Source organism: Solanum pennellii, chromosome 9 (genome assembly GCF_001406875.1).
Source record: "Solanum pennellii chromosome 9, SPENNV200".
Classification (NCBI taxonomy): Eukaryota; Viridiplantae; Streptophyta; class Magnoliopsida; order Solanales; family Solanaceae; genus Solanum; species Solanum pennellii.
The window spans coordinates 4,808,455-4,830,685 of record NC_028645.1 but is presented as its reverse complement, the minus strand read 5'-3'; the positions used below and the strand labels follow the sequence as shown (position 1 = coordinate 4,830,685).

At 32.2% G+C, this 22,231-nt stretch overlaps 3 protein-coding genes across 4 annotated transcripts in view; 2 read left to right on the top strand and 1 right to left on the bottom strand.

Moving 5' to 3' along the window:
- The first annotated feature begins 392 nt into the window (after positions 1–392).
- Positions 393–4,706, top strand: LOC107029250 (CASP-like protein 5B2). The gene is made up of 3 exons (XM_015230627.2): positions 393–906; positions 3,381–3,513; positions 4,235–4,706. The coding sequence occupies exons 1-3, from the start codon at positions 776–778 to the stop codon at positions 4,433–4,435; spliced, it is 465 nt and encodes a 154-aa protein (XP_015086113.1). The 5' UTR covers positions 393–775; the 3' UTR covers positions 4,436–4,706.
- Positions 4,707–4,766: 60 nt separating this feature from the next.
- Positions 4,767–8,640, bottom strand: LOC107029249 (mannose-1-phosphate guanylyltransferase 1-like). The gene is made up of 5 exons (XM_015230626.2): positions 8,525–8,640; positions 6,501–6,631; positions 6,003–6,065; positions 5,668–5,907; positions 4,767–5,587 (listed from the first exon to the last, which is right to left on the bottom strand). Exons 2-5 carry the CDS (start codon positions 6,609–6,611, stop codon positions 4,916–4,918), a joined length of 1,086 nt encoding a protein of 361 aa, XP_015086112.1. The 5' UTR covers positions 6,612–6,631; positions 8,525–8,640; the 3' UTR covers positions 4,767–4,915.
- A 12,442-nt stretch (positions 8,641–21,082) lies between these two features.
- LOC107029616 (organelle RRM domain-containing protein 6, chloroplastic-like) overlaps positions 21,083–22,231 on the top strand; it is a 7,279-nt gene continuing 6,130 nt past the window's right edge. The window contains exons 1-2 of one of the 2 annotated variants that reach the window (XM_015231050.2): positions 21,083–21,446; positions 21,524–21,592. In XM_015231050.2, the coding sequence (XP_015086536.1) occupies positions 21,221–21,446; positions 21,524–21,592 (295 nt within the window). In that variant the 5' untranslated portion in view covers positions 21,083–21,220. The remainder of the gene's footprint in view (positions 21,447–21,523; positions 21,593–22,231) is intronic. The other variant, XM_015231049.2, reaches the window with a different exon arrangement.

Below are 22,231 nucleotides of genomic sequence, written 5' to 3'. Positions count from 1 at the left end.
TTATAAATTATATAAGCTCAAATATGTCTCGCTAAATATAAGTTTAAAGCACTTTTCTTATTCGAATTGTTATTTCATTGCTATTTTTTTATTATTATTCTAAAATAAATTTAAGTGAGCGAATTTAACAAAAATAATTATAGAGGCATAGAATATCTAAAAAGAAGGCAAGTGCAATAATATATGCATTATGCAATATCTTAATGATTGTTAGTAACACAAAAAAGTTCTTTAAAGATTAGAAAAAAAGTAATGCATAATTCTTTACTTCTTTTTCCTTATACGGCACTCTTTCTTGAAAAATAAATTATCTAAAGAATATGACTTCTTTTAATTTGTTATAAAAAGATTGATCTTTATTTAAAATAAAATAATATTTGGCTAAGCCGTTAAGCTGTCAAACTGACTTATAATTCCTTTTCAAATTTATTCAAATAAAATTACATTATGAAATATAATTAAGTTAGAATAATTTACAATTAAAACTAAAAAATATATCTATAGTGAACATTTCATTTACCTTGTTCATTCTCGATTTGCTACTGTCTATGAAGATTCGGTTTATCATCTTCTTCGTCTCGTCTAATCTGATATAGTTACAGAGATCGATGCTTAGCAATTTGGTTAGTTAGGGTGCTGATATGGGTAATAATACAGGGATCTAGGGATCTTAAGAGGGCCCTTTTAGTTTTCTTGCAAAAAAAAAAGGGCCCTTTTTGGAGCATAATAGCAGTAGAAATTTCACTTTTTTTGGGAGAAGAAGAGTAGGAGGAGGATGAAAGAGCTGGTGGGTAGTCCAGGAAGTGTGAGTGGATTGTTTTTAAGGCTTGGACAATGTTTATTTGCAGTTGGGTCAATTGTAGTCATGGTTTCTGCTTCTGGGTTCTCTAATTACACTGCTTTTTGGTATGTTCTTTTTTTTAACTTCTCCTTTTTTGGATGAGTTAATGCTTCCAATCTTCAATTGTAATTGCCTGTTTGTTAGTATTTTTCTGTCTAGTAGTTTTTTCCCCTTTTGGTGTGTTGATGACTATAGCATTTGGCTCTTTCTTTTGTTTCTGCTAGTTATATTTTAGGTCAATTGGGATTTTGCTATGTATGACTTTCTCTTCAGTTATGTATCTCCCTTAGTACAACAAAAACATACCCAATATAATCCACTATTAGGGTATAGTGTAATCTCACAGGTGAAGTTTGAGGAGGGTAGTGTGTACCTAGACCTTTGTGTGCGACCTTTGAAGGTGGAGAGCTTGTTCTCCATAGATTATGTATCTCCTTTACTAAAACAACATACCCAGTATAATCCACTTGTTGTTAGGATCGAATCCACACACACTTGATGAATGAAGAACACAAGAACTTTCGAGAGAGAGATGAGAGATCTAGAGAGAGAAAGAGAGAAACCAATAGTTCGTGGTAACACCCCGTGGGTAAACTTCCACGGCGGTGGGGTATATATTAATGATTCAGAGTATAAACTTCCGCGCGAATATTAATATATGACAGTACATCAAATATTAATCAGGCTCCACAACCTAACACTTGTGCGGTATAGTGTAATTTCACATGTGAGGTTTGGGGGGAGTAGTGTGTACGTAGACCTTAACCCTACCTTGGAAGGTGGAGAGGTTGTTTTGAAAGATTATGTATCTCCTTTAAGCTAAGTAATTTCATTTTTTTGGGAAGTTCAGTTGGTGTATGCTACATAATCAAATCAATCTATCACTTTAACCAAAGGGTATCTCAAATTATTTGTGATAAACACAATACATATATGTACTCTTTTAACTTGGCCTTACCCGGTATCTATGCCCTCTTACTTTGAGTGTACATAAGTGCTTAAATTTATATAAAGTTGCACAAGACACATGTGTCCTATGTGGTGTGCTACATGTATTATTCCACGTGAAATATAGGTGTCAACTTATTAAACTTTATATAAGTATAATTGGTCACTTGTGCACACTCAAAGTTGAAGGACATAGATGTCAACTAAAGCCAAGCTAAAGGGTACACTTGTGTATTATGCCTTTGTGAGAAAAGTCAAAAACTTTGTTGACATCTATGTATTATGCCTTTGTGAGAAAAGTCAAAGTAGGATAGGGAAACTTGGGCAAACTTAATTGTTTACCAATTAGATTTCTAGCCTGCATTAGTATTTTAGGTTTTCCACTCGGTGTCCGGCACCCGCATTGGGGCCTAACTAAATTTGGATTCGCGCACTACGATGGCACTCCCAACAAGATATTTTTTCCATTTCTAAAGGATCGAACAAAGAGTCTGGTTTGGGGGGGGGGGGAGGGTCCCAACCATCTCCCACAAACCATGTTGGTTCTAATGTGCATTAGCTAATCATTCTAATTATTAAGCACGGGGAGAAGATATTTCTGTAGTAAATTTTTATAAAGTTGTGTGGAGTGTCCATTTTTTATCATAGGAGAGAGCTGAAAACAGATTTAGAAACAGAACTATTAAATCCCTTTAACATGTTCTAGCCAGTAGCATTTCAAGCTAGTTATGAATCTTATATGGCTCCCTTCTAATTTGTGATCTATCTGACAATATTATTTAAAGGAGGATCGATCAACTTTGGTATCTTCTGATTATTGAAGTTAACAGTCGAGAATGTGCTTCTTCATTATGAAAGAAGCCTAGTAAAGATGTGAGTATACGTTGTATGAACATTACTTAATAAGAGGTCTTCACATATGGTTCCATATGAGTGGTCCCTAGTTCTTGATTTTTCAATACATGATAGCACCATCAATATATCTTAAGAAGTTCTATTTACTTGACAAGCAGGGGCTTCCGCATCTTCATTCTCTCTATTTATGTTATGCACTTTCATCTGAAAAGATCCACATCTTTTATGTGCGGATGCATGTCGGGTCAGTTAATGGAACTATGGGTGAAGATACTTTTGAATTCTTGGGCCAGTTTGGATGAAAAGATTTGATCCTGGCATCCTGCCTATTATAGATTCATACACTTAAATTCATTGCACCTATTTTGATATAGCTCAGTAACTTTGTAACTCAAGAACAGTTTATTTTCGCCTTTATTCTGGATTCATATCTAATGAAAGTTTAAGACATGTCATTTTGAAATCTTCATCTTTGAACATTTGAAGTTCCCTGTCAAATCAATCTCCAAACCAACCTTTGTGTATTGATTGTTTTGTACGAAGTTTTGCAGTTTACTAGACATCTCTTTCACTGTTATTGTTACCAAGTTATTTAGTATGGTGATCCTCTTAATGGACATGGACCTCCTATTAATAGGCCTATTTATAGGAGATCACTTTTCCATTTAGTTGATGTATCTTGGCATCTTGCTTTGTCCCTTATCTATCATATCTTATAATGTTTGATATCTTGCAGCTATTTAATTGCATCAATGGGGCTTCAAGTATTGTGGAGCTTTGGACTTGCATGTCTTGATGTGTATGCTTTGAGGATAAAACAAGATCTTCAAAATCCAGTCTTAGTGAGCCTTTTTGTTGTTGGAGACTGGGTATGTACTTCTCAGCTTGCTTTCTCTTTCTGTCTAACGCAATGCTTTTTTAAGTGTTCAGTTGTGACATATACAGGCAGCCTTCCTTGCACATTAATCCCCCTGATTGTTGTTATGTTTTAATAAGATAAATACTTGCATCCTTGTGACAGTACTAAGTTGCTAAATGATTTAACCTCCCTTTGCATCAACGATAAGGCGCTCGCCTTTCTGTCCCCTTATCCCTAGTTCTTGCTTGAGATTTGAGAGTGCTGTTTCTTGCTCACTTTCATGTCAGAGCTGAAATTTCAATCGCAGTTCAGATTAGGGTGCCTTTGGACACTGAAATAATATACTATCCCTGTACTAGAGAACTTCAAAGTACTACACATGAATTTTGTCGTGCACTTGTAATTATCACAGATTTACTTGTCGACAATGTGTGTTTTATGCAGCACATTCAGGTTTCACTAAACATAGCATTTTATACCTCAATGAATGCCCTATTTACATGATCCGATACTGTTAGTTACCTTGTCCATGCCGTTCAAAGGATCCTCCCTTTTTCGTTACTAATCTTGTTCCTCTAAATCTTCCCTTTTCCATACCTTAAATAGAGGCTGCTAGAGAGAAATATCTTGTACAATGTTATGGCTACTTTTTTAGAACCCTTGCCATGATATAATTTGTTTGACATTATGTGAACTGTAATTGGTGGATAACTGGCTTAAGTGCAATACAGGTAACGGCGACCTTATCACTAGCAGCTGCATGCTCGTCAGCAGGGATTGCTGTTTTGTATTCCAAAGATTTACACTTTTGCAGTAGTTCATCGCATCTTCCATGTGGCAGATTTGAGCTTTCTGTTGTCTTTGCATTCATAACGTGGTTTCTTATTGCCATTTCTTCCCATGTGATGTTTTGGATCCTTGCCACAGTTTAACATTGGTTGCCCTCACAAGATAATTCCAGTCATGTTGACCTCCAAGCACCGATCACGTGTATGTGTCTATCTTCCTCAGCACTGTCATCGTAGAATGTCTTCTGAACTGAATTGATTTCTTCTAACATTTGGGGTTAACAATCGAACTCTGTTGAGTTCCATTTCATTTGAGTGTAAATTTTAGTGTTCAGCTACATTCAAGTTACTGAGAATCTTGATGGTTTCAGTTTATCCATGATCTGGACATTTGAAAATCAAAAGTTTAATGGCATTCCACACTGCAAAAGCACCTTTGTACTTTTTCCAGTTTTACGTTAACATTCTGGTCACATTACATTAAGGGTAGCTTTTCATTAACTAAGAAAACTCATCAATGTGATCATAGGAAACAGTGCAATCCTTGATGGACTGAAATGACACATAACAAAAGAACATTCTCTGGAACAGATCTTTAATTTCCAAAAAGTACCACATTTATACTCACATGACAATCTCTGGCTCCAGAATGCTGGATTTTATCTCTTTATGGGGTAGAACAACACCACCGTTGCTATAAACTTCGTCGCCAACATGAACATCTTCTCCCAAGATTGACATGTTCTCTACCCGAGCCCACCTCCCAACAGTTGAGTGCCATCCAACAATGCTACTTGAGATACAAGCATGGTTCTTAACTCGTACACCACGCATTATACTACAACGTGAAAGTCTAACTCCTGATTCAATAACACATCCAGGGCCAATAGCCACATCTGGACCGATAAGACATCCATCTCCTATTACAGCACTCTCGTCTATTAAAACATTTCCAAGAATATGGTGTCCAACAGCCAGATCAGGAGAGGAAATTTTCCGCAAGGAATCTAGGTATAATCTCAAGCCTGTTATGTAATCCCTTGGCTGACCAATGTCCATCCAAAAGCCAGGGAGGACCATGGCATGGAGCTGCTTCTCTGCTGCAATGCTGGGAAAGACTTCCTTCTCGATTGAGGTGGGTCTCAACTGAATCCGGTCCAAAACAGAAGGGTTCAACAAGTAGATTCCAGCATTGATCTTGTTACCCACGAACACCTTTGGTTTTTCTACAAACTTTTCAACTCTCCCAGTCGCTTCTTCCATGACCACTACACCATATTTTGATGGTTCATCAACCTAACAAAGAAAATACATTTGAATATTTGTTTTCCTTTATAATGCATACAGAAAAGTAAAAGAAGCAAGGAGTTTCCAACCTTCGTCACCATAATGGAAGCTTCTCCGCCGTGGGACTTATGAAACAAAATCATTTCTTTCAATGGATAGTCACATATAACATCACTATTGAGGACGAAAAAGGGTTCACCAGAGTCATCTCTCAATATATCACGAGCTAAAGCCAGTGGCCCTGCTGTGCCTAAAGGCTCCGTCTCTTGTGAGCAAGTGATCTTGATATCTAACTTTTTTTCGAACTCTTTCAGGAAGTTTTGCATTATCTAAAATGAAAAGGATAAAGAAATTGACTAGTAAAGATTTGATGGTTGTATGAGAGCTAAGTTTATGTTAACTAAACTATAAGATCTAGCCTTACCTTTGGCTGATAGTTAATTGCCAAAACTACTTCGGTCACTCCAATAGCTTTTAGTGCTTCAATCTGGTCAAAATTAGATTTGTTACAACTCGTGCATAATAAAGCTTTCATCAACAACAAAAAATGTAGTACTCTAGTACCACTATCTATATATGACGGATATGCGTTACTTTGATTCTCAAGTAGAAGGCGCAAGATACAAGAGAAGTATCTGATCATGGTAACATACTAACTCAACTAACAAGGGAATCAATGTATGCCACTCGAAGAATAGAAGAAGCGAGAAAATAACTGAATGATTTGATTCAAAAATGCTAACAAGATCAAATGGTTCATGGTTAAGACAACATTTTGAGTTAAGTAGGAAAAACGGGGTTTATATTAGTCCCAATGATGAGGAATGAGGCTATAGAATAGAAGTATTACATAACGAAGAAATAACAGAGGATGTAGGAATTTATGATCCATCATAAACAAACAGGAATGGTAGAATGAAACCTGATGAAGTATCATGGGCTTGTTAGCAAAGTCAACTAGCGGCTTTGGCACGCTGAGGGTCAGTGGCCTCAGCCTTGTTCCAAAACCTCCTACAAGGATGAGTGCCTTCATGATGAAAACCAATAGGCTGCCTGCCCCAGAAAAACAAAACATCAAGAAATATAACCATTTGCATCATGTCGAATTTTAATCAAAGGACTAAGGAGGTGTGAGATGAAAAAGTTCTACACATTGTGAGGACCTTCAATCAAAGGATAGAAAAGATTAAAAACATGACAGTAACATTCCTTGGTCTAGCGCAAGAACATGGGTAAAAGTTGGGTTATGGCTTTCAGAGAAACGTTAATGGAACTTGACAAAGTGTAAGAAGATAAGTAAAATAAAGTATCTACCATGTCAACTAAGAGGAGAATTGCAGCTTCAGAAAGTGGCAATGGAGCAGTATCGCAATTGAAAACCGCATATATCAAAACAAATCACAGAGTTCTGTAGGTCACTATGTAATTGTCTCATGTACAAGATTAGGAACAGATATGCATCCAATCCGAGTATGCTTAACTTTTAGCAAGTCTTGTAACTGTATGTTTAAGGACTCTTGCAAAGTAGCAAAAAACGGCAACCCAATACACAAGGATCCCGAGTTAGCAGAGTCTAGGGAAGGAGCACCCCAAGGGGTAATCCATTCTCATGGATACGTCTGAGAAAAATGAAGTGCATATGTAACATAGGTTTGGCAAACTACGGAAGTGGTCCAAAATATGTGGTTATTCCTATACAACTAATAAAACTAAGTCATTTAGAGTATGAGTGTGCTTTGATGATCAATTTCATATATATGATTAAATTGTCGCTTCACACAATAAGACTAAAGCTAAGTTGCTTGATCTGTTATCCAAATCTAATGTTGTTATCTACTATGACAGACTCATAGATAAAGCTCCAAACTTTATCCATCACTGTGCAGTTTTTGGCACTTTATCGCCAAGCACATAGCTCTAGTGCATCTCTCTCTGTTTAACTTCCCATTCAGATTCGCAATGACAAGCTTCCTATTACAACCTTACTAAAATACTCAACCATGTGACTGTTAACCCTTTTTTAGTATTGGGGTGGCAATTGACTCCAAAGCCAGACAAAGGAGAGGCAACAACATCAACGTACCCAGTTTAGTCCCACAAAATGGAGTCTAGTGAAGGTAGAATGTCCCACACCTTACCTCTACCTCAAAGGTGAGTAGAGAGGCTCTTTCCGATAGACCCACAGCCCAAGACAAAAACAATCTAGAAAAAGACTTATTGAAAATACAAGAGACACAACAACATACTCTTTAAAATCCCACACGGCCACAAGTAAGGTCTGGTATGGGTAGAATGTATACAAACCTTACCTCTGCCTCGTGGAGGTAAAGCGATTGTTTCCAAAAGTACAAGAGATAATAAAAACAACAGATAGTAAAATAATCAAACTATGACAAGCCATCGAAAAATTGATGAGTGATATAGATACTAAGGACTCATAAAGCCATCCCCACTAATACATTGGATTGAAGCATACTTGATTGTTTGGTACCAAAAAAATTCATTGTTGTGTTTTCTAGAAACTTGCCTACTTAATTATAGGTTCAATTGTGTCTATTGCTGCAGTATGAACTAAAAGTTTCAGCAGATACATTGTTTAAACATAATGAATAGCAACATAAAACCTATTGTTGCTTCAGCTAGTAGGAAGCAAATAATGCAAACAATTAGCAAAACTATAAGGTTTAAACCGTTATTTTAGTCCCAAATTGGTGTAGCCAAGTAGTCAATGAAGCTAGAACTAATCATTAGAGACTAGGATTCATATCTCGGGCCCGGTGATTATTATTCCCTTTAGAGCCTGACTAATTTGGCTTTATGTTTTAAACTCTGATTAATCTGAATTCGTATCGAAAAATTGCACTCGAGTAAAAACGAGACCACGCCATTCAAAAATACTTGAACGCGAAACTTTAATTAAGAATAAAAGAGCATTTATTTGCTTACCGTAAAAATGGCGACGGAGAAGACAATGGGCTGATCGGAGACTGAAAAGGTGACAGAGATGACCTTTTCCTTCACTATATTTTATGTGCTTTTTATAGCGGAATCACGGCATCTTTTCTGTTAGTATTTTTTTTTCCGTAAACCTTTTGTTTGTAATTTAAAAAAGGGAAAAGGTCAAATATGCCCTAAACTATTCGAAAAGGTCTAGATATCCTCCGTTTAAAGTTTGGTTCACTCATGCCCTTGCCGTCTAACTTTTAGTCCAAATATGCCCTTATGAGCGTTAGTTATCATGTTGGACATATCCAACTCATTTTTCATTTTTTTAAATGCCACATGGAATTAACATGTCATTTTGGCCTTACCACATAACATTTATATGAAAATGGAAAGATATTCGGACTCATAAACACCTAATCCGACCCAAAAATGAGTAATTGATTAATAAAAAATATGAAAAAATATAAAATTCACAAATAAATATAGTAACCTCAAATCTAACATTTCAATTTTTTAAAATTTTTTTATTTTTCGATAAATCTCAAAAATGAGTAATTGATTAATAAAAAATATGAAAAGTATGAAAAAAAATATAAATTAATGCCAAAAGTTCACAAATAAATACAGTAACATTTCAATCTACAATTTTTTTAAAATTTTTATATTTTTCGGCAAATCCCGAAAATGAGTAACTTTTTAATAAAAAGGGAAAATATGAAGAAAAAAAATATACGTCAAAACTCAAAAATAAATATAGTAAACTTAAATTCAGTAATTTCAACAATTTTTTTTATTTTATATTTTATTTTTGAATAAACTCATTTTTGGGATTTGTCGAAAAAATTAAAAATTAAAAAAATGTTGAAATTGTTGAATGTAAGGTTACTATATTTATTTTTTAATTTTTGGTGTTAATTTTATATTTTTCATACTTTTTATTAATCAATTACTCATTTCGGGATTTATCGAAAAAAATAAAAAAAATTTAAAAAATGTATTTAAATTGAATTTAAGATTACTATAATTATTTATGAATTTTTGGCGTTAATTTTATACTTTTTTCATATTTTGCTTTTTTTTTTATTAATCAATTACTCATTTTCGAAATTTATCAAAATAAATAAAAATTAAATAAAATTGTTGAAAATTGGTCGGATAATTTATTTAAAAGGGGGTTGGATTAGATGTTATTGAGTCCGAATATCTTTCCAATTTCATATAAATTTTATGTGGTAAGGCCAAAATGACATGGCAATTCCATGTGGCATTTAAAGAAATAAAAAATGAGTTGGATATGTCCAACATGGCAATTAACGCCCATAAGGGCATATTTGGACCAAAAGTTGGACGGCGAGGGCATGAGTGAACCAAACTTTAAACGGAGGGTATATCTAGACCTTTTTGAATAGTTTAGGGGCATATTTGACCCTTTTCCCTTTAAAAAATGGATTGGGCCTAAAATACCCTCGAATGAAAATGGTATAAAATTATGGGAAAATTTTAAAAATGTCAATATTTTAACATTTAAGAGGGCTCATTAGCATCACTTTCAATATTTAGTAAAAATCTTAAATTTTAGTTTGTTATGTATCTTATTTATATTTTTATTATTTGTTTTTATTTAAAGAATATAATTTTTAATAACAAAAAGGAGAAAATCAAGGGAGAGAATATTTAAAAAAGGTAAGGATCACTTAATTTTCTCATCAGTTACATTTTCAAATAAAATTTAAACTTTGTTTTTCTTTCTCCAGAATTTTACCTTTTTAAAATTATATTCATTCCACAATATATTCTATTTATATTTATTATAGTTTTTTATTAGTTTGTATTCATTTCAATAGGTATGCCGAATGTATCTATATAGTCATTTAAGAAATATATTTGTACTCATATATTTTTTTTCCTAAATAGTTATTTTTTTCTTCAAAAATCTTGTATGTATTCATTTCAATATGTATTTTATTTGTATTTTTATTTATTCTAGTTTTTATTTAGAATTTTGTATAATAATATATAAAATACAAAAAAAATTAGTATGATGAAAAAGTGAATGAAATATAAAATTAAAAAGAAATAATTGAATATTTGGTGTATTCATTCTTAAATAAAATAAATAACTAGTAGACATACCTTTAGAATAAATACAAATTAGAAAAAAATGTCAAATTCAGAAACAATGCAACATAATTTTTGAATGAATACAACTATTAATTGTAAAAATGCATACTTACTAAAACAGTATCAAAATTCAATATATACTTCCAAATTTATGAATACAAAAAACAATAAAACTATGAAATACAAAAATAAATACTAAATGTGGTACATTGACATAACTATCTGTTAAAAGAAGTTGAAGATTAGTTAGTTAGTGGCAGCAACTAACTATTCAAAAGTTAGTTACCAGTTAAAATTAGTTAGTAGTTAGTTAGGCCTATTGTTGTAATTTCAAGTTAGTAGGTTGTTACATCGATTAGTGTGCAGAATTAATTAGTTAGTTTGTATTTTGTTACAGCATCTGATTGCTATATAAGCAATGCAGATCGTCACGTGTATGACATGAAAATTAATACTACAGTTCTATCCTTTCCATTATTCTTCTTCTTGCTACTGCTTCAAGCTTCTTCAATGGAGTGAAGAGCTTGGAAGCTTACTGATTTTGTTCATGGTATCAGAGCAGCGTGATCTGTATAATTAGTGGAGTTTAAATCTCTGTCAATTGGTGAGAATCTGTAGCTTAAGATCTACAGACATGGTGGGAATGAAGATAGATCAGAATGATCCATTGTTCATTGGAAATTCTGATAATTCTAGTGCTGTGTTGATTCCAATCAAGCTGGTTGGATCTGAAAATTATGGAGTTTGGAGTAGGGCAATGAGGATTGCACTATTAGGGAAGAGGAAGTATGGTTTTGTAACTGGTGCCTGCACTAGAGCTCTGTACAAAGATGAATTGCATGAGCAATGGGAAACTTGCAATGCAATTGTGCTATCTTGGCTGATGAACACAGTCAGTGAAGAGCTACTTAGTGGTATTGTATATGCCACAAATTCTTTCTCAGTATGGAATGATCTAAAGGAAAGATTCGACAAGGTGAATAGAGTAAGGATCTATCAATTACATAGAGATACCACCACTCTCTCACAAGGTACAAATACTGTATCTCATTACTTCTCAAGGTTAAAAACACTATGGAATGAGTATGATGCTATAGTTCCAAATCCATGTAGTACTTGTTCTCAATCGAAGGAGTATAATGATCATTTGGAGCAGATGAGATTGATTCAATTCCTAAGTGGCCTAAATGAATCAAATGATCAGGCTAGGAGACAGATACTACTTAAAGGAACTACACCATCTATGAATCAAGCTTATGCTATGATTATAGAAGATGAGATTCAACACTCAAGTTATATGGATAATGCAGTTGAAAAACCAAGTTCTATGGTGATGAGTGTTAACAAGAATCAAGGAGCTGGAAAGGAACCTTACAAAGGGAAGAAATGTGATTATTGTCATTTTCTTGGTCACACAAAGGATAATTGCTACAAGTTGATTGGTTATCCAAGTGACTGGAAACAAAGAAAGAAACCAGGTTATGGAAATGGGAATGGAAACATGAGAAATGGTACAGGCACAAGTCAATTCAATGGATATGGAGGACAAAGTTCAGGAAATAATGGTGGATATGGAAGAGGATATCAGTCTGCAAATAACATCTCTAATGATCACTGTGATCATCCTAATGCTGTATCAAATAATCAGGTGGATAATAATAACCTACAGAAGGTGCCGAAGGGACAAACATTCACTGAGAAGGAGTACAAACAAATAATGGAGATGCTAAACAGAGATGTACAAGAAACAAAACAAGTCAATATGGCAGTTATTACAACTTGTTTAATGACAAATCCTGTTATTCAGGATTGGATTGTTGATTCAGGTGCAACTCATCATATCATTGCAAATAAGCAGTTACTAACTAGGAGACATGAATTAACAAAGTCACAAATGAATCAAGTTCATCTTCCAACATGTGACAAGGTTACAGTCAGTCATATTGGTGAAACACCTATATTTGATAATGAAGTAGCCAGAAGTGTCTTGCATGTGCCAGATTTCAAGTTCAGTTTATTATCAGTGTCAAAGATTACACGAGAACTAAATTGTTTTGTATTTTTTAACCCTGACTTTTGTGTGTTTCAGGACCTCTGCAGTGGCAGGGTGAAGGGGATTGGTAGAGAAGAAGAAGGATTATACAGTTTTAAGGCTAACTTTTCATCTAAACAGAAGGAAGAAATAAAGTGTGCTCAGAAAATAGTAGCTGCAGGAGCTGTAATACAAGACACAGAAATATGGCACAGAAGGTTAGGACATCCATCTCAACAGATATTGAGATTTCTCAAGATAGATACAAGCAGTAAAGGTGATGGAATATCAGCCCATTGTCCTGTTTGTCCTTTAGCCAAGCAAACTAGGCTTACTTTCCCTATTAGTACTACTAGAGCATCCATAATGTTTGATGTTGTTCATATGGATCTATGGGGACCTTATAAGACCCCTACTCTAGATAGAAAGCATTACTTCTTGACAATAGTAGATGACTATAGTAGATTTGTATGGGTTCATTTGTTGCAGTGAAAATCTGAAACCATTGTAGCTATCAAAAATTTCTTCTCAATGATGAACACTCAGTTCAATTCTCATGTCAAAGTTGTGAGATCAGATAATGGCACAGAGTTCCTTAATTCACAGTGTAGAGATTTATTCAATCATCTGGGAATATTACATCAGAGTAGTTGCCCTCACACACCACAACAAAATGGTGTGGTTGAAAGAAAGCACAGACACATCCTTAATATTGCAAGAGCAATCAGATTTCAAGCTCATCTACCTATCAGATTTTGGGGTTATTGCATTAAGGCTGCAGTGTATTTGATGAATAGATTACCCTCATCAGCCAATTCCAACAAGAGTGCCTATGAGTTACTTTATTGTAAGCAACCTAGTTTGTCTCATCTAAAGGTTATAGGTTGTCTTTGCTATGCTACAACAGTGCCTAAAGAGGATAAGTTTTCAGCCAGAGCTAGTGCAACTATTCTCTTAGGGTATTCAGAATTACAGAAAGGCTATGTATTATTGGATATCCACTCTACTAAGGTGCATGTGAATAGAGATGTGATATTTCATGAACAAATATTTCCATTTGCTAAAGTGATGCCTCAACTTGATCCATTGGTTGTTGTACATGGTTCACCTTTAGAGAAAGCAGAAAGTCAAACTATTGAAGCTGAGATTGATCATAGTGAGCCTGCAGACACTAGTACAGTTCATGAAGACAGTCAGAGTAATGAGACTGAGAATTCTTCAGAAGATCAGATGTCTAGACCTAGTACAACAGAGGAAGTTTCTGAAAATACTCATGCCATACCATCACATGTTGACTCTTATATTAGAAGATCTTCAAGAAGCATCAAGGAGCCAATGTGGATGAAAGATTATGCCATTACTAAAGGCCATAGTAGCACCAAACATCCTATGGCTAGCTATCTGAATTATGAAAAGTTAAAACCCGAGTACAGAAGTTTTCTGAGTAAACTTTCAGAGTATATAGAACCTAAGAATTTCAATCAAGCTTCACAAGATGAAAGGTGGATACAAGCTATGAAGCAGGAAATTAAAGCTCTTGAAGAAAATAATACATGGCAAGTAGTTGAACTACCAGAAGGTATGCATGCAGTTGGTTCCAAGTGGATATATAAAGTAAAGTATAAGGCAAATGGTGAGATAGAAAGGTTTAAAGCAAGACTTGTAGCAAAGGGATACTGTCAACAAGAAGGATTGGATTATCATGACACTTTTTCTCCAGTAGCCAAGATGGTAACAGTTAGATGTGTCATTGCATTAGCAGTATCAAAAGGCTGGACATTGTACCAGATGGATGTCTATAATGCTTTCTTACAGGGTGATTTAGATGAAGAAGTCTGTATGAAAATGCTTGAAGGTTTTGCAAAACCAGGTGAAAACAAAGTCTGCAAGTTGTTAAAGTCTTTGTATGGACTTAAACAAGCCTCGAGACAGTGGAACCTGAAACTTACAAAGGTATCACAAGCCACAGGTTTTAGTCAGAGTGCTCATGACTACTCACTGTTCACACTAAAAAAGGGGGAAGATATTGTCATTGTTCTAGTTTATATAGATGATCTATTGATCACAGGAAGTAACACACAACTTATTACTGAAGTTAAGGCATGTCTACACAAACAGTTCAAACTAAAGGATCTAGGTGAACTTAAATTTTTCCTAGGCATTGAAGTGTTAAGGTCCTCTGGAGGAATTATTTTGAATCAAAGGAAATATATATTGGAACTTATTGCTGAAGCTGGATTAATAGGTGCTAAACCCGCATCCACACCAATGGAGTCCAATTTGAGATTGACTTCAGTGGAGCATGATCAAGCAAATGGTTATAGTAAAGATGTTGTGCTGCATGACATTACTTCATATCAAAGGTTGGTTGGTAAATTGTTATATGTTACTATCACCAGGCCAGACATAAGTTATGCAGTGCAAACCTTAAGCCAGTTCATGCAATCTCCCAAGAAATCACATATGGAAGCAGCTACTAGAGTGATTAGATATTTGAAAGGTTCAGTTGGTCAAGGTGTTTGGTTACACTCTGAACCTACTAACATAATTACTTGTTGGTGTGATTCTGATTGGGCAGCCTGTCCTAACACAAGAAGATCCATCACAGGATATGTCATTAAGTTTGGAGAGTCCTTAGTTTCTTGGAAATCAAAGAAACAACAAACTGTTTCAAGAAGCTCAGCTGAAGCTGAGTACAGAAGTATGGCATCAGCAGTCTCAGAAATCACTTGGCTTCTAGGATTGTTCAAGGAATTAGGAGTGAATGTTCAGCTGCCTATTACAATCTTCAGTGACAGTCAGCTATACAACTAGCAGCTAATCCAGTGTTACATGAAAGGACAAAACACATTGAGATAGATTGTCATTTTATCCGGGATAAGATCAAAGCAGGAGAAGTTGACACTGCTTATGTACACACACAGCAACAACTCGCAGACATATTGACAAAAGGGCTAAGCCAAGTTCAACATGTGCATCTTCTAGGCAAGCTTGGAGTGATCAATGTTATGCACTCATCTGCTTGAGGGGGTGTGTTAAAAGAAGTTGAAGATTAGTTAGTTAGTGGCAGCAACTAACTATTCAAAAGTTAGTTACCAGTTAAAATTAGTTAGTAGTTAGTTAGGCCTATTGTTGTAATTTCAAGTTAGTAGGTTGTTACATCGATTAATGTGCAGAATTAGTTAGTTAGTTTGTATTTTGTTACAGCATCCGATTGCTATATAAGCAATGCAGATCATCACGTGTATGACATGAAAATTAATACTACAGTCCTATCCTTTCCATTCTTCTTCTTCTTGCTACTGCTTCAAGCTTCTTCAATGGAGTGAAGAGCTTGGAAGCTTACTGATTTTGTTTACTATCACAAAAAACAGAATACAAAATGAATTAAATATATGAAATACAATTCCAAATCTATGGATACAAAATACAATAAAACAATGAAATACAAAAATACATACTGACTAAAACAGCAACAAAATTCAATATACACTTCCAAATCTATGAATACAAAAAATATTAAAACTATGAAATATACACAATCAAACTCATATAATGTGTTACATTGACATAACTAACACACACACAAAAATAGAACACAAAATACAATAAATATATTAAATACAAAATAAATACTAACTATAACATAATAAAAATTCCATATACACTTCCAAACGCATTGTAACATGAATCTTTTTGAATCTTAAAAATTACTAAACAAATTAAACTAAACATGCAAAACACATAATATGCAAAAAAAAAACCTCTTCTCCAACAAATTGGTCTTCTTCAACTTCATGGTTATGAATTTGTGTGGGATTTTGCACATCGACGGAATCAGACATTTTTCCCTGTCGTATATCCTCCTTAGATTTAGAAGCGGAACCTACATTGTTGTTTAATTCTTGAGTGAAAAAAATTAAATGATGAAAAATCGGAAGAACTTTGATCATTTTGTTCAATACCTCTAGCAACTCTCTTGAAAACGTCCATTGAAGAGAGAATTATGTAGTCTCAAACCCTAAAAAATGTTTTAAGAACAACAACAAAACAAAAAAAATTAAAAAAAAAAACACTAAAATCAGTAAGTAAATAAATAAGGAATCTGAAAAACATAATACACAAATCAATGTTAATCTTCAAATCAAATCTTGCAACGAAATTAAATGAGAATAATAGAAAATATTAATATATTGAATCAAAAATCTGTCGAATTGATTTGGAAGAATGTTAGAGAGAGAAATTGAAAAGAAGAGTAAGAAAAAAAAAGAAAAAATCTTGGGATTTGTTTAGGAAGAAAGTAAGAGAGACAAATTGATAAGCTTAAGAAAAGAGAGAGAAAAATTAAAATGACATTAATATATATCCAATTACATAAATATAGGAAAATGTGTAATCTATGAGAAAGAAAAAAAAGGGTGTAAATAATGAGAGAGAAAATATTAATAATATCAGAATAATTATTTATTTTTAAAATAATGACATTTTTGACATGTTTACTAATATTATTAAAGTATGGATATTATCACTAAATAAGTTGGTTTTTTTGACTAGTTAGCTAAATTTCCCTAAAATTATTGTTTATCCACTTGGATCCAAAATATTCTTTTCATTCACTTATTGGCTTCAAAATACTCTTGTCATTCATCTTTAGTTTAAAATTGACAAATTATTTAAAAGTTTCAAATTTAAACTATTTAAATATTTTTTAAAATACTTACTCTCAACTATTGTATATAATTTAATTTATTAATATTATTTATAAACAACCCACTACCCACCCAATTAATAAACCATTTCTAATATCAAAATCGCCCTAAACACTACTAAAGCACGACAAAACTATCGATTCCTTAAAATGACATTCAAAATTATTTGAGTCCAAATTGAAGCCCCAATTAAATTTAGGTTGAGCCGCTTATTTAGGATGACACTTTCATAGGATTTTGTTTCAAACTTAAATCCGAAATTTATGAATTAAAATAAAAAAAGTAGCACCTCTCGAATTAATTCATGTCCTTTTTAATTATAATTTTATAAATATTTATTTTTTGTTTTAAATATTAAAACTTCAATATATTTTTTTTAAAAAGGTTTCTATTAAGTAACATCACATAATTGAAGCGAATGAATAATTAAGATGAACATAGTTAGACTTTTATGTTTATCGGTAATTTTTATTTAGACACTTGAATTATAATATGTTTTGATTGAGGACTTGAATGTACGATAATGTACTTCTATAGACATTTTCGACTCAAACTTTTTGAAACACTCATTGATAGTAGCTTTCCTGTTGTGCATTAGTAATGTGACAGATTTTTATTAATTGCGTGTGGTTTAATTAGTAATGGGTGGGTAGTAGATTGATCAATAAATTATATTAATAAGTTAAATTATAAAAAATAGTTGAGCTCCGTGTATGAAGATAATATTTAAATAGTTTAAATTTAAAATCGTTAAATAAGTGGTTAATTTGAATCGAAAGGTGGATGAGAATGATATTTTGAAGCCAATAAATGGATGAGAAAGGTATTTTTGAGTCAATAGGTTGATGAAGGGTAATTTTGTACCATTTTTAATACTTTAAAGATATTTTAGGTCCATTTCCATTTAAAGAAGGTGCAATGTATTTATAAGTATATTTATTTAAAATTTATTATTTCTTTCTATTTCATATAAAATAATGTTCTGATTTTGAGATATATGAGTTTTTATTGACAGTAATCATTAAAATATTTTTAAATTGTTATAACTTATAATAAATTAAATATATAAATTTTATTTTTTAAAATATAAGAGTTATATATCTAAATTTTCAATTACAATTAAAAAATTTAATTCTCAAAATACAAACTAAAAATATTACTTTAGTTTAAGACTTGCGCTAATCTAATAGCTTTAGCGTTTATAACTTAGACTAGATGACTAATCTCAAAATAAGAATTCGGAATTGAAAAGAAATTATACATACTCAATATTTATATTAAATTATATTATAAAGGTTTTAATATTGTAATAAAAGTATATATTAATTATGATCGGTGATAAAAAAAGTATATATATAAGCATGTTATATATTATAAAATTAATATAAATATCAAATGCGGAAAGATTTTTACTTTTTGAAGTCCTTAAAGAGTTTAAAGTATTTAACAAATGTATTTTATAAAGACAGCGACTATTCTTGATTCTCTGAATTTATCTTATGTTGTTGCTATTATAACCTGATAAAGAATCAAAAATTAAATTATGAAAAAAAGATTAAATTTTCATTTTTTGAATGAACAAAAAATAACTAAACTTATATAAAATTAAATGAAAATATAAGTCTCGTTTCGCGATAGCTATGCTGATAGTGGATTTGAATTCAATGCAAAGGGAGTAATGATTTGCCCTAAATATAGAGTGATAAAAGACGAAAATTGATTATTTTTAGATCGTTCTGAAGATAGAGAATAATATTTCATTTATTTTTTTTATGTCTTTCACCTTCAAGATCTTAAAAATTAATCAATTTGATGGTCAATTACCATACAGTTAGGGCATTCATTATTTTCTTTAATATTGAATTTGACCGAACATCACTCAAGCAAAAAATACAATATTGATATAAAAAATAGAAGAAAAAAACAAAAAATATTAATAAGCAAGGGTGAAAATGATATGCCTCAATTATAGAATGATCTTTTTTTTATAGGCAAAGTTCTCAACAAAATCATAATTATTTTTATTTTAGATTTACTTGAATTAAACTAGCTACCAAGTTAAAATAGCTACAAATCTCGAAATATTTAATTTTGGAATAACCTGGATCCTTCTAGATTTTGTGTACTTACCATTTGTTAAAGTAATTTTTGGAATGTGATTGATCCTACTTACCATTTTAAAAGTATTTTTGGTATTTTTGGTTAGTTCTTTTTTCTTTTCTGCCCAATATAATTTCGTAAATATAATAGATTTTGAGTGCTTTATTAATAGAGTAACTTTTAAGTTTTAGCAAACATATAATTTTATATTAGTGTATTAGAGATATAGGTTTGTTATTTGCATTTCATAGCAAATGTACTTTTATCAGAATTTTTTATATATAGCTATTATAATAAATTTAATTATCTTTCATGATTATAATTTATATATTTATGGATTGTAGTTATAGTTTAAGTTATCTCATTTGTACAATTTGTGAATCTATATAATTTGCAAATTTATATAATTCACGGATGTACTTGTATAATTCAATTATTTTCGTATAAACTCAAAATAACGAATTTATATAATTACAAACATCGAACGTGTAAATAGTTATACAAATTTTGAACTACGCAAAATTTATACAAATTATATTATAGGAATTCCAAATTATACTAATGTGCGAATTATACAAAACTAAAAAGTTGAGCTGTGTAATTATAGCTAAAAGTATGAGTTGTAATTAAGACAAACTATAGCTATGTTAAGTAATTAACTAGTATATATTTGCTTATACGCGTAATTTTTCCTTTGTATATAAATCACAGACAAGCAATTCATTTGTATAAAAAGTGCAGCAATTATATATGTATATTGATTAGATAATTGTATATATGTAAATACTATGTATATGCATCAATGATTGTGTTCATATATCTGCATAAAATTTTAATTTGTATACAATTGAATCGACTTAAAATATTTGTATATCAGATCACTCTCACGATCTATACAACACAAATTATCATTGTATTTTTTATAAAGCGAGAAAGAGAAAAAAAACAAAAGAGAAACGAGGAAAGCAAAATTTGTATTGTATAGTTATAAAAATATAGGACGAAGAGATATGTATTTGTATATATAATTATTTCTATTTTATACAAACACAATTTATACATTGTGTTTGTATAAAATGAGAGAGGCGAGAGAGAGCGGCGAGATAGATTTCTAGGAGAGAGTCGAATGACAAAATGTTTGCTACAAATTAGAATTAATGAAAAAGTGAAATAACATTTATTTTGAATTAATATTTTGTTTATACAATTTTTCCTTTTTAATATCTAAAAATGATGACATTATTTAAAAACTGACTTTAATATTAATTACTCATTCTCTAAATTATTAACAAGACTTAATATTATATTAATTAAACATGAACATTGCGATAATATATTTATATTAATTATTATTTGTTAAAAAACTTGTAAAGTTCAAAATGAACAAATAAAAATAAATGTGAGAAACATTTTTTTAATTGATGGATCACTTATTTTGATAAGCGGTGATAGGTATTTGATGAAATTAGTCGAGATGAAAGCTATTGGATTGAACACCACACGTAAATATTCTTAATTAATTAAGTAATTATTTAAAAGTAAAGATAATTACGATATATATGGATGTATGTATAAATAAGATAGTTTTTCCTCTATGGCCAAACGGGTCAAAATTTGACCCGTCACTCTTCTGTGGCCTGACCCGAACCCGAACCGGCAACAGCTCGAGAATCTGGACACACAAGGGCACGACCCATTATCCAGTTCCATTATTCCGGTAACAATTGAAGAAAAATGGCGGGCATAGTAACGGCGGCAGCGTACCCCGGCGCTACTCTGTATGCAAAGTCACATCTACCATTGTCTTCGTTTTCCATTAGAAAAGAATCGAAGCATCTTCTTTCTTCGCAGTCACTAATAAGTATTCGTTATCCCCAAATTGTATCAGCTTGTTATGCTCAGTCTTCTTCCTCAGCGACTCCGGTCAATTTCAATTCCTCAACTAAGCTATTTGTTAGCGGTCAGTTTCTTTTGATTTTTCATTAGTACTATTTTTGCTATTTTCTACTTTTTGTTGAAACTAATTTCATTTTGTAGGACTCTCGTTTCGCACAACTGAAGAAAGCTTAAGAAAAGCCTTCAACCATTTCGGAGAGCTCGTTGAAGGTAAAACATGAAAAATATCAGTTCATTTTATCCTGCGTTTGATCATAAATTTTGGGAGTAGTTTTTGAAAATTTATTTTCAAATATATGTTTTATCATGAAATTTGATATATCTTTGAATATGTTCATGTTTTCAGATACTGATTCAGAATAAAATGTATGTCCAAACACAACTTGATCAAAACTGTTAGGATCGAATTCACGCACATACACTAGATGAACGAAGAACACAAGAACTTTCAAGAGAAAGAGATGAGAAATCTAGAGAGAGAGAAAACCCAATTTTTCGTGGTAAAACCCCGTAAGTAAACTTCCACGGCGGTGAGGTATATTTATATTAATAAATAAGAGTATTTTTGGTTACAGAGAATAAATAGGAAAACCTAAAATAGAGAATAAAATGGAAAATCTAAAATAGAGAATAAATAGGAAAACCTAAAATTAATCAGGCTCCACTACCTAACAATTCTCCCACTTGGAGACTGACTCAGTCATCCAAAAAATACATTCTCAAAAAGAATCTCTTCATCATCAACATCTTTACTGCACCGCAACATCTGTAGCAACAATTACAAAAGACCAACCGAGGTTTTACATAACCTCAGTTTCCCAACATCAACACATTTCTTCAACATGTCTG